The sequence below is a fragment of the Nansenia antarctica genome (genome assembly GCF_963989245.1).
Source record: "Nansenia antarctica genome assembly, chromosome: 5".
Classification (NCBI taxonomy): domain Eukaryota; kingdom Metazoa; phylum Chordata; class Actinopteri; order Argentiniformes; family Microstomatidae; genus Nansenia; species Nansenia antarctica.
Window position 1 is genome coordinate 23,956,112 of NC_137690.1, and position 13,322 is coordinate 23,969,433.

The 13,322-nt window shown below is 41.3% G+C and overlaps 1 protein-coding gene across 1 annotated transcript; it reads right to left on the reverse strand.

The window, feature by feature from the left end:
- Positions 1-257: 257 nt before the first annotated feature.
- On the reverse strand, positions 258-3,941 carry p2rx2 (purinergic receptor P2X, ligand-gated ion channel, 2; the record flags this gene model as incomplete). The annotated part of the gene is made up of 12 exons (XM_080532188.1): positions 258-353; positions 487-564; positions 680-745; positions 939-1,029; positions 1,158-1,288; positions 1,453-1,597; positions 1,912-1,992; positions 2,093-2,189; positions 2,278-2,353; positions 2,613-2,684; positions 2,867-3,002; positions 3,802-3,941. The coding sequence occupies 12 exons, from the start codon at positions 3,939-3,941 to the stop codon at positions 258-260; spliced, it is 1,209 nt and encodes a 402-aa protein (XP_080388314.1).
- Between the last annotated feature and the right edge of the window lie 9,381 nt (positions 3,942-13,322).

The following is a 13,322-nucleotide window of genomic DNA, read 5'->3' on the forward strand; positions in this document are numbered from 1 at the left end:
TAAATTCTCGGTTGACAAGATTTCAGAGGAAATTGACACCAACTTGGTTCCACAGGCTATGATTCTGATGAGATAACGGTTGGCTCTCTTGTGTTCTTAGCTGTCCTTCTGTTCACTTCCACCGGGACCACATGGAATCAAAGTGCCCTCTCTGAAGACACCTGAGAACGTTCAGGGAGAAAGGCTGTCCCTTCAGTAGTCAGGTGGCTGAGGAGCATCCATGCATCTGTCCAGAGAACACCTGTTGGGGCGGAGTGTCACAGTGCCACACCCTCTGACAGGTCTGAGTGGGTGGAGCCATAGCTTATTGTGGTGAATTCTGTAGGCATGGACGGGCTGGGCTCTTTACTGGCCTGTAGAAAGATATTAAATATAATTGAACTAGGGAAGGCAGCTGTATAAAGGTTAAAAATAAAGAAAATGTGTAGATTGTTGAGAAAGAAAAATAATGGTCATGAATGGATGTATGGAACCTACTTTTCTTACATTATCAAACTTTCTGTCACTGTAGACCTCATTCTTGTCAATGAAAGTCAACATGATCCAGTCACAGATAATGGAACACTAGAATTAAATCAAGTGAAAACATAACAATGATTAAAAGCTAGCACGAATAATGGAGGTTGGCCACTGATCTAGCTTCTCTCATACTACGAGACTGGTTGGCACCAGAACTTACAATTCCAACTGATGTCATGGCTGTCACTGTGTTGATAATAGTTGGGATGAAGCTGAACTTCCCAGCCTGCAAAGGAATTATGGAGTATTGAGTACAGTACAGTACTGGTGAACATGGAAACTGAGGACACTACCTGTGGTCCATGGCATACAGACATATTCCTCTGAAATATGAGTAAATGTGTGTTGTTGTTTTTATTATTATTACTATTATTATTATTATTGATTGACTGAGTGACAATGATAGGGGAAAATCATACATGTCCATGAACAATGACATCCAGACGAATCCCAAAGGCCTTGATAAGTGTCCTGAACTCTTGTCCATCCTTGCTGTAATACTTGGCAAACCTACAGTATGCATCATTTTTAGAATCAAATAAGCAGAGAATGACAGGGAGAGGGACAGTTAATCTATCATGCCCTTCAATGCCAAAAGATACAATACAGTTAGTCATGTCAAGGAGTGAATGGCTCACCTGTAGTGGTAACCTGAGTTGGGCAGGTTCTTACGGAAATCCAGTCGACGGAAGGAGTATGTGGGCTTGCAGTTGGACGGATCCAGGTCTAGGTCACACTTCCAGTTGATAAACACACCAATCACTTCGCCCTGACAATTATCATGATCGGATTCAGAGTTTAAAGACATTGTAGCTTAGATTGTGTCCTGTTGTTGGTTGATAAGGGTATTCGGTAAAATGTGCAAATTAACGGCATCAAATTAAAAGGTTACATGTCAAGGTGCATTGTATACGCATACATGTACTAACTTACAGTCCTGCAGAGCTCACTGAAGTTCTCCCTGGCTTGATCAGCAATGTAGCCCAGCTTGAAGATTGGGCAGTAGGGTTCTTTCTCCTCATGGTAATGGCACTTATTCAAATAAGCTTTCTGCCGTCTGTTTGGTTTGATGTTTCCTCTGCCAAAGAGATAAGAGAAAAGTGCTTGTAGTGCAGCAACAATAATACAGTGAAAAACTCAAGAAAGATCTACTTGTTATGGCTCCACATTAGAAAGATTGGCCTTGTATTTCAACCTGATAGAGAGAGAGTCTGTGTGTGTGTGTGTGTGTGTGTGTGTGTGTGTGTGTGTGTGTGTGTGTGTGTGTGTGTGTGTGTGCACATGCGTACGTGTGAGTGAGTGAGTGAGTGAGTGAGTGAGTGAGTGAGTGAGTGCAAAAAAGAGAGAGTGGGTGAGGGGGTTTGGGGGAGTGGCATGTATTGTCATACTTACCTCAGAACTTTAAATTTGGGGAAGTGGATGGTATTCTTGATGTAAACAGTGAAATTGATGGCCTCTATTAATGCTGGTTCTCTGTAGGATGCAAGATTAATTACTGACTTTGTCTAGATTGGAGATATTGTTTGTTTTTTACTGTCTCACATTTAAAATGTACATTGTATTGGACACTTACCGTACTGCTGCATATTCCTCAACAGGACACCAGGTCTTTATCTCACAGGTCCTGAATGTGTGGTTGTAGTATGGCACACAGCGCCCGGTTCTCTGTCCTGCAGGAAACAACGCAGATTGAACACATCGGATAAATCGTCCAGGACATACTGAGACTGGCTTACTAAAAGATTACAGAAAAGATACCATTGCCATCAAAGTCAACTTCTCCTGCAATGCAGTCAGAATCTGCTGTGCAGTTGGCTTTGGGAACCATGAAATACTGAAAAAAGAGAACATCATTGTGAAATATCTGAATTTTCATGTTCTTTGTGATTGTGTTACAGCTGACACTGACATACCTTAATTACCTCATCTTACAGTGCTTTTTTATCAATGGGAAATATTGAACAACTATACAATTCAATGTCCACATCTAGTAATGATATTGTAAAATCCAGCACAGTAATGTTTTTCATGTTGTACCTACTACAGCACTGAACAATGGAGTGTACTACCACCAACTCTGGTTGACCTCTCACCTCAGCGCACACCCCCTGGCTCTGATTATGTGTGACTTCCCTTCTGAGTATTGTGCTGATCACGTCACCACCCTGCAGTTGAAATGCCACACAGAAGAATGTACCATATACTATAATGCTGTAAAGACATTCTAATGACAGTCATGTGATGACAGATATTATCTCTGTATAAGCATCTCTTCAAATAAACACAGACGAACAGTTTCCTTGATCGCATTGTATGTTCTACAGTATTGTACATCTGGTGGGCTCACCTCTGGGGGACCAACATACTCCACCATGTCCAGGACATGGTCCCCCTGCAGTGCTATGCCTTTCATTTTAGTGTAGACTGAGCTCTCTGGCCGTGTCTCACTGTCCTGATATGCCTTCTGACTGATGAAGACATACCTGTAGGGCCACATTCAACATTTCTGAATTATTTATTTTATTTATTACAGATTTTGATTTCGAATGAGGGATTACCGTACAACATCTTCAAATACAGTATATGCCAGTTATTGGGTGTTATGTGATACTGGAGGTACTTGAAAATGAAAAACTGGTCCTCTTCAATTTGTCTACCTTTTCTCTTGATTTACTGTGAAATCCAATACGGAAACCACTTGTACATAAGAAGATTGATAACTTTCAATACAATTCAGGATGTCCTCTGACAGTAGCCTAATCTATGACAATGAGATTTGGATCATATTACATAATAATGGTCAGTAATGGCCAGAGAAGCTGCCGCCATCCCTCTAGATGACAGCGGTGACTGAGTACCATTTCCATCAATTATTTTTATGAGGTAATTGCAAGTGAAAGGCATTTTCTCACCAAAACCTATTTCACAGTGCATTTAGCTATAGTTTAGATACTAAAAGCACGTCTTTAAGAACAAATTCAAACAAAAAGCAAATTATAAGTAAATGTACAAGCTAACCTTGTATAAAATAATAATCATACGTGTTGTAATTCACTAATCTTCACTGCCAATACGTTCTCAAGCCAGACATAAGTCACCTTGTTTATGATGATATCAAGAAAGATCCAAAGCACACTAGTTACTCCAAGAACCAAGATACTCTCTCCTGAACACATTAAAAAGTCATAAAATAAGATAATTACGCCATTGCATGCTGATTCAAATACATACATACATTTACTTTTCAAAAAAGGCATGCATAAACAGAAGGTTATAGCTTACCATATGAAATACGTGATCACCAAAAACTGAACCCCCCTATATATGACTCCAAGAGTTTTGTTTTTAACCACCATTACCTTTGGGGTTTCATAATCCCAGAAACCAATAAAATAATCCTTTATAAACTCACGCAGTCCCATTGTGATGAGTTTTGGAGCTGTGTGTACAGATGATGTCCTGTGTGCAGCGGTGAAAGTAGACGTGTGCCGTACGGTACCTGCTCCATTCGCACGCGCGTGCATGCACGTGCAAGACAGTCGGCTTATGATAGGTCTAGACTCAGATATGCAGCGTTGTTTCATCTCAGTGTATGGCAGAATCATTGGCGCAAAAACGAATAGATTAAATCATAATGGGCGGAGGGTCTGGGAGTCCTCTCCATAGGAAACATTTTGTTATTCTGTTAGCGCATTTGATACAATCATTTTCAGCAACATTATAAGCAGCAGTTCGCTAAGACACAACATGGCTTGGCTAGTGCCAAGTATCATGGACGGACGCATATTTTACTATTTAGAGGTAGCCTGTTTTTTTTTTTTTGCTTTGGTTACACAGGACCTATCCATGAATTGCTCCAGTGAGGCTGCTTAGGCTATTCCATGCAAAGAAGTATGCTATAATAAAATAGGCCAACAATGGGCTACAGAACCGATATAAACAGGGATTTTCAACAACAAAAAAAGAAGAAAAAAGATGGACATAATAACCTAACGGTTTAATTAGCCTAGGTTACTTTTAGAATTATTTCCAACATTGATTCGGTAGGTAGATTACTGAGTGCTGGTAAACTTCACCAGTTTTTACAGCACACACGCGCCAACTGCAAAATTGTATTTGATCCTGGCTACAACAACTTCAGACAACTACAGGGGGTTATTTGTTAATTAAGAAATGAATGTGATAATTACATCACAAAGGGAAGTGAGAGTATATATTTAGCCTATTATTATTGTTGATTTTCGGAATTGGTCTACTATTTAATTGGTATTTTTAAGGCGTAGCCTATTTGAAAGTACAGAATGCCTGAGAGCCTTATATTGCATTATATTACATTATATTTTGATTGGTCATCTGGTGCCTGAATATTATTTTTCTTTTTTATTCTATTTAGGTGGACCTTTTCTGATATTGTTGGCTTAGGCTATGATAGAGCGTCTCTTCTATCATGTAGCCAATCATTTCATCATTCTTGCATTGTGTTTTTGTAAAAAAAATGGCATGGGATAATGTGTATTGAGAAAAGTATGTGTGTGTGTGTGTGTGTGTGTGTGTGTGTGTGTGTGTGTGTGTGTGTGTGTGTGTGTGTGTGTGTGTGTGTGTGAGAGAGAGAGAAACAAAGAGAGAGCGCTTTTGGCATCAGAAGGTTTTTGTAGGTAGCCTACTTCTCTAAAGAGCATTATTACTGTAACTAGTTGGCACTGTATCTCGGATGTGATGCTGCTGTTGCTGCAGTGTGAACTATTGATGGGTATAGCAGGCCCTAGACCTAATGGATTTAAAGATGTAAAAAAAATGGAGCTCCTGACAAAACTCAGACGGATGACGTCATAATCACAACAGTCGAGATGACATAATAACGTCACAATCAAATGTGGGTTTATAAAAGACAATCGAGCCAGTTTGATGTCAGTATTCACAAGGATCAACACGCTATCACAAGGTAAGCGCCTGTGGACGTTAGCGTACTTGTGTGTGTGTGTGTGTGTGTGCGTGTGTGTGTGTGTGTGTGTGTGTGTGTGTGACTGGGTGTGTGTGTGTGGGGGGGGGGGGTCTGGGTGTGGCTGCGCGGGTGTGTGTGTGTGTGGGGGGGGGGGGGGCGGGGGCGGGGGTCTGGATGTTTCTGCGCGGGTGTGTGTGTGTGTGTGTGTGTGTGTGTGTGTGTGTGTGTGTGTGTGTGTGCGGGTGTGTGTGTGTGTGTGTGTGTGTGGGGCGGGGGCGGGGGTCTGGGTGTGGCTGCGCGGGTGTGTGTGTGTGTGTGTGTGTGGGGGGGGGGGGGGCGGGGGTCTGGATGTGGCTGCGCGGGTGTGTGTGCGCGCGAGCACTGACTCCGCTGAGTGTCAAAGTCTAGCTCGTTTATTGTTTGAAAGTGATCAAAAGTGTATGCCAACAGAGATTCTTATATAAATAAGCTTTTTCTTTACAACCCGACGTCCTAGCCATATTTTTTGAAGGTAGAAATACGAAAAGGATAATGGCTTTTTGGCACGTTGCAACTGATGCTTCAATCACAATGTCACGCAATATCAACGTCAGTCACTTTTGAAGTTCAAACAGCCTCACAGTCATCCATGAACTCATAGGGGACAAGTCATTCTATAATAATTATATATAAATATAAAATACGTCATTTCACATTCTCTTCCTTGTTCAGTTGTTTGTAGAAAGTTATAGAAATGCCAAAGAAGAAGAAGAACCAGGGAGATGACTTCAATTTCCAGTCTGCTTGGCAGCTTGAAAAGGAGTTTCACGATGACGACATCACCTTAACCGAATCTCTGGCCCACAGAGCAGCCAGCCCGGAGGACCAACCCAGAGGTGTGTGGTGTGTGGTGTGTGGTGTGTGGTGTGTGGTGTGTGGTGTGTTGTGTGGTGTGTGTGTGTGTGTGTGTGTGTGTGTGTGTGCGTGTGCGTGTGCGTGTGCGTGTGTGCGCGCGCGCTGAGTAGAGATCAACGTGGGTCTTGCGTGTAAATTACCGGAGAGTCTTGAATTACAGATTTGCGCTTTAAAAATTTGCCTTGACAAGTAAAAGTCATATTAGGTGTAAATGGATTGTATTAATAGGATTGTTGTAATTTATCAGTTACATGATTATAGGTTACATGATTAACTTTATCGGTTACATGATTCACTTTATAGGTTAAATGATTAACTTTATAGGTTACATGATTAACTATCGGTTACATGATTCACTTTATAGGTTAAATGATTAACTTTATCGGTTACATGATTAACTTTGTAGGTTACATGATTAACTTTATAGGTTACATTATTGATTAATATGTTACATGATTGAAAATTAAAAGAGATTGATTAATATGTTACATAACTTAAAGAAGTAAATTTCTGTTGTATTGACTAAGAATAGGTAGAACTGCAGGTCCCAGAAGGCCTTGCGGCAAGACGTCATAGAAGTTGACAGTTTAGTTTGTTGGTTTTGAGAAATGACTAGGGGACAAGTAATTATATAATAATAATATATAAATCTAAAATACGTAATTTCACATTCTCTTCCTTGTTTTTCATATTGTAGCCATGTATAACGATAGCTCAAGAACGACAAGAAGGAAGCATGAGCAGAAGGCACGCCTTCAGCAGGCTACTAGGCGGAGGGAGGAGGCTGCTAAGCTGAAGGAGAAGTGGAGGGCCCGGTTGGAGGCCATGGACTCTGCGTTTGAGGCTGAGAAGGTGGAGACCGTCACTGCAGAGGACAAGAGTCTGCAGAGTGAGGCCCTGGAGGACAAGGAGGCAGCAGAGGAGGCTCTGGTCCTTTGCAGGGAGGAGGTGAAAGAAGGCAGACTGAGAGAGAGCGACCTCCAACAAAAACTCCACGTTATGGAGCAGGAGAAGAGGAGCCTCGTCTGTGACAACTCCGACCTGGAGAAGGAGAGGAGCCAGGCCCTCGCTGCCCAGCGAGAGACTGAGGGGAGCCTGGCCGGGGTCAAGGCGACCCTCCTGGAGACCGCCAACGCCACCAGGGAGGCAGAGGACCACATCAAGGCCCTGCAGAAAGAGGCCCTGGAGGACAAGCGGGCGGCAGCTGAGAAGGCTCAGGTGCTTGACAGGGAGGTGGAGGAAAGCAGACAGAGAGAGAGCGACCTCCAACAAAAACTCCACGTTATGGAGCAGGAGAAGAGGAGCCTCGTCTGTGACAACACCAACCTGGAGAAGGAGAGGAGCCAGGCCCTCGCTGCCCAGCGAGAGACTGAGGGGAGCCTGGCCGGGGTCAAGGCGACCCTCCTGGAGACCGCCAACGCCACCAGGGAGGCAGAGGACCACATCAAGGCCCTGCAGAAAGAGGCCCTGGAGGACAAGCTGGCGGCAGCTGAGAAGGCTCAGGTGCTTGACAGGGAGGTGGAGGAAAGCAGACAGAGAGAGAGAGACCTCAAAAGAAAAGTCCATGTTATGGAGCAGGAGAAGAGGAGTCTTGTCTGTGACAACTCCGACCTGGAGAAGGAGAGGAGCCAGGCCCTCGCTGCCCAGCTGCCTCAGAGGGATGCTAGTGGGAATAAGAAGAAAGGGAAATTCAGGAAATTCTGTTCAATGGTGAAGCGCAAGGTAAAACAGAAATATACAGTGAATTTATAAGAAAGCCACATTCCACATAATTTCACATTAAGGAAATGTAATGTAAAGGTAAAGTCTTACCAGTTTATCGTAAAACAACAGACAAGCTATGCATTGTTGTTGTAGGAATACTGGGGTTTTAAGAGATATGTTCTGTCATTGATTATTCTTCTGTAACAACTGATATAGTGCAAGAGGACCAACCAGGCTGGTGTCCAGCCTCCAGCTGAAGGACAGAAGGACATCAACGTAGGTATCCGGCTGCTGAGCTGCTCTCCAGGCAGACGGCCTCCGTCACCCCAGTAACCGTCTTCACGACGATGGACACAGCAGAGGTAAGTCAACACATAGAACACATAGACCAAGGACATACTAACTAAACTAATAAAGTATTCTATTCTGTAGCTATAGGCCTGGTGAAGCTCATATGAACTCTCTCTCCTGTCTCTAGCACCCGGCACGACTCCTCCAGAGGACGCTCACAACTGCAAACAGCCTTGGCCGGAGCTGCTGTCCACCGTGAATAAAAAATAATTTGGATTCCATTCCTTTTGCTTGTGCATTTTTCATTTTTCTTATGAACTTGTTATGCTGAAGATTGTGTAACTAGATAAGTGATCTTAAATATCATAGCTAGAAGCAACTGCAATTACAGCAACAAATATAGTAGCTAAGCATGTTTACAGCTATGCCTGAGGCAATATCCCAATAGAAATGTAATCATAACAAGAATCATATACAAGAATCATATACAAGAATCATAACAAGAATCATGTACAAGACATATAATGAATCATTAGAAATATACATGAGCTAGAAATGGTATGCCTACTGAAGAAAGATGGTCATCCATTCTCCCTCCCTCCCTCCCTCCCTGATACTAAACAACAAAGTAATTACTATTAAAGTGATTATTACTATACATTTATTAACTTTAACTTTATGAAGCAGTTTAATTGGAGTTGTGTTAGCCACATAAAGAAAATACATATCTAGAACTGAATTATGAAGGTTACTATGGGATTAGGTTAGAGAGAGAGAAGGAATGAGGATTGTGTTACAAGCAATATCCCCCTACCTGGTCGTACCCTTAAATGTCCACTAGATGGCAGGCATGTATCAGCATAAAGCAGGGGTCTCCAACCTTTTTTCATCTGAGAGCTACTTTGAAAAAATGTAAGTGGCCGAGCGCTACTCATATCTTATTACTTACATTCATTCACATAACGAATTCTTTTGTCTTTTTGTCTCTTTCAAAAAATATTGTGCATGTGTGTAATAAGTGTGTTGACTCATTCCTACACTTAGTGAGATGACTGTCACTGCATGGAGTCTACTACTACAGTTGTGTATGCTGGAGTGTATCCACTTAGGTTCACTCTTATAGAGTCATTTAAATGGTCATCTGTCAGGCTTGTTCAGAATGTAGATTTCATTACATTCATATCAGAAAAAGCTGATTCGCAAAGGTATGTAGACAAATAAAGCAAATACTTTCAGGGCTGCTTGGTGAATATTCTTATAGTTGTCTGGGTCTACCAGGCTCCAGAAATGTTGTGAATGTTGTTGCGATTGTAGCTGGACATTATTCTGGAGATTTAACCTCCATCTCCATCTCTACAGGATTGACACTGAACAGTTAATCTATCTGCTCTCAGTGTTTCCCCTAGGTTTGCTGCCTTGGGGGGGTGGCATGGAACCCCCCCCCTCTGTGATGATAACTCAGCATTAAGGGTTGGTTGGGGGTAAGACCCTGCGACATACCAGCGTCATGTCCAGGGGGTGTACTTGTACATCAAGCCGCCTCACGCTACAGAAACAGGAGAATCCTGCCCTATGGGCCATTAGGCTCGAGAACCATCGGTTCACAAGGCTACTTACGTATGTGGTCTTGACTACCTGTCCACTTTCTCACCTCTCTTTCTCACCTCTCTATCCTCCTCTCTCCCTCTTTTGCTGTCATTAGTAAATGATCATTTAAATCATTATAATCTACTCTATGAGTTTATTACACAATGTCAATAGTTCCACCTGTTGTGAAAGGGATTGTCCCTGTGAGAGGGATGTCCCTCAACCAGTTTGACAGTGTCTGGGTGTCTTTTGATCATATCAACTTGAATTGATTTAAATCGACTTTACCTGAGTCCAATCAGAGCTGTAGGCACATTCTACAAATGGACAGTTATTTATTTTGAATAGCAGAAGTCTGAAAAGTAACAGTCAGGTATTTGACAGGCAAAATGACTGTAGCCTGATATGTAGTCAGTATAGGCCTGAAGAGAGTTAGTCCCAGTGCGACGCTGTTCGCGTCCGCGTGGCTGCAGCTAATCAGTTGGTGAATTCACTGCAGAACAAAAGTCACCTTTTGTTACACAAGGGAAGGATGAGGGGCTGTTACCTGAAGTTCCTGCCTCAGTACTCTTAATAATAATAATAATAATAATAATATTAATAATAATAATAACCCCCAGGAGAGGACATGGCGTGAGGACTGGAGTGCCTAGTGGAGAAATGGCGTGTGACTGTGCAGACATGACCACCCACCAAGATAAAGGTGATGATGGTGTCTGTCTGCTAGCTGAGGACACAGAAAACATTGGCCCACGGTTCCCTCTGATTTTTTCCCCATCTTTTATTTTTCAGCAGGGAAATTCCATATCTTATTATGATGTACATTCACACTACATGTTTCCTCTATTTATATTCCTATTACCTCTTTAAGTTAATTTAAAAAGGCTTGGAGTTAATTTGAACCTCTTTCGCATGCAACCCGCAGGTGTTCAATTTACCGGTATGAACGTTTTTAAAATCTCACACACATTTCCTGATGTATTATTTATGTCTCATTGAGTTAATTGACATAAGTGGATCTACATAGGCCTATGTTAGAAATGAGTGTAGCAATTTCTTATTGGGTTTTGGTGTGGGACTTGTATAATCTCCACATTTTAGTGTGTGAACCTTTGGCTCCTGTCCAGGTTTGAAAGCAAAGCAGTGAAGGAAGAATTTAGATGTGTGTGTTTGTGTGTGTGTGTGTGTGTGTGTGTGTGTGTGTGTGTGTGTGTGTGTGTGTGTGTGTGTGTGTGTCATTGATGTCGTCATGCAATTAGCGAAAAGGCAAGAAATTGCTAATGACAGCTGTGCCACGGATTAGTGAATGATGTGCCTGGCACACTGAAAAGAAGATGAGGTTTACCAAATGGCATCCATTATCCGTTGTGTCCAGTATGTATTTGAAATATATGATATGAAAATGAAATAATGTTGTACGTCATAAACCCTTCATGTACCGTAGGTGTATGTACTGTATCAGACCTTTTGGGTCAGACCTTCAGCCTTTAACTTCTCTTCAAAAAAGGAGACAGTCAAAAATGTATGCTCCAGTCTCTCTCCCCGTTATGAGAGTGACTCAATTAATTTAGATAGACCAGTTGAAGTTTTCCCAATTGTCCCATTGTGACGCAATAATCCGTCGCACCACAAAATTTGACAAAATTTGACAGTGCGACAAAATCGCACGCCGTGTGCTTTGTCCCATTCAAAACGAATGGAATAGAATAAATCGCATGCCGTGTGCATTGGGATGAGATTTTCTCATAGACTTCAATGGTGTGAGTTGAAAATCGAATTTTGTGGTGCGACAAAATCGCACGCCGTGTGCATTGGCCTTGAGTCGCTTTGGAATAAGGCGACTGCAAAATGCCAAAATGTTAAATGTAAACAGTGGATTATTATAATTTTCTATCAATCCACACACAATACCCAATAATATAGAGTTGTGCCAAATGAATAATAAAGAGCCCCCCTTTGTTGTTGCTCATGTTCTTTTGTGTCAGACCTGTAAGGCAAGGAAACATTGTTAATTTTTTGGGCTTGTGAGTGTCATACTGTATCTCTTTCTAGGATTCTATTTCCACATTTCCATATTGACATGTCCACCTCTGGACAGCATTAAAGCGGCTTGGGAGCATGATTTGGGACAGGCACTATATGATGATCAATAGGATTCCATCCTCACATCAATACACAAATCCTCACTGCATAAGACGCTGCCTATGGCAATTTAATTTAATTAGCAACTGGTGGGAGAGGTGAGATTGGAAGGGGGGGGGGGGGGGGGGGCTGTCTTATTTTACAGTTTTACTGTTAACATCGCCATTGTTCTTTTTGTTTGTTTGTTTTTATTTACATGTTGATGTGTAGCCTATTCTGTAAACAATGTGAATTCATTTGCCCTGCCCCACAAGCTCTGAAAAAAAAAAAAAAATCGAAATTCAATAAAACATGTTTTGAAAAGAAAGACATTGGGTTAGGTTTCTTTTTCATGTTATAATTCCCACAGGGGAAACAACAACTCTTACCCATAAATATATATCACTTTTATTTTAGACACTATTTGTATATAGTTCAGCATATCATACCTGAAAATAGCATATTCTTGCTTGCATTCTTCATACTTGGACCTGTGTTTAGAAAGTGTAAAAGAAAAATAATGACATAAATGACATGTTAATTTATTTATCCATCCCTCACTTACCCTTTATTTCTAAATCGATCTGCCATTTATCCATATTAGCCATATCAAATATATATGATAGTCCATAATAGATTTGTAGATGTTCAGTAGATGTTCAACTAACTGTCAACAACATTTCAGCACACTATGCATTAACCTTAGCCCTAACCTGAGCCCCGACCCTAACCTTATTCTTTACCCTTAAAGAGTTGCATGTGATAGTTTGATCGTTTGCTATAGCTATAGCCTACCGCCACTATTTATTTTACCGGACCGGACCGAACAAGTGTCGGGTCAGATATAGTGTTCCCGTGTCAAATAGTGTTCCCCTTATATTAATTGTGGTTTTAAGACCAGGCTAAATTGATTATTATATAATTGATCTTATAGCAATTTGTCAATTTGACACCAACATCAATCAAAATGTTTGATTTGAATAGCATAAGGTTACAGATGCAATCAATAAAATCTTATCAGCAAGCATCAGTCACTTTCTATAGATGAATAAATACAAAATATACATATTTTGAATACATATGCCTAATGATATTCATAGAGACGTGTATTGGAATATCAAAATCACAGTTATAATTTACAAAATGTGATGAACAGGGGTATTGACAATAATCCTATAAGGGTTTGAATGGAAGTAGGCCTAATGTAATTTCTGACCCCTAAATATTATAAGCCTCTTATAAGAGTATGTCATATCTTAGCTAC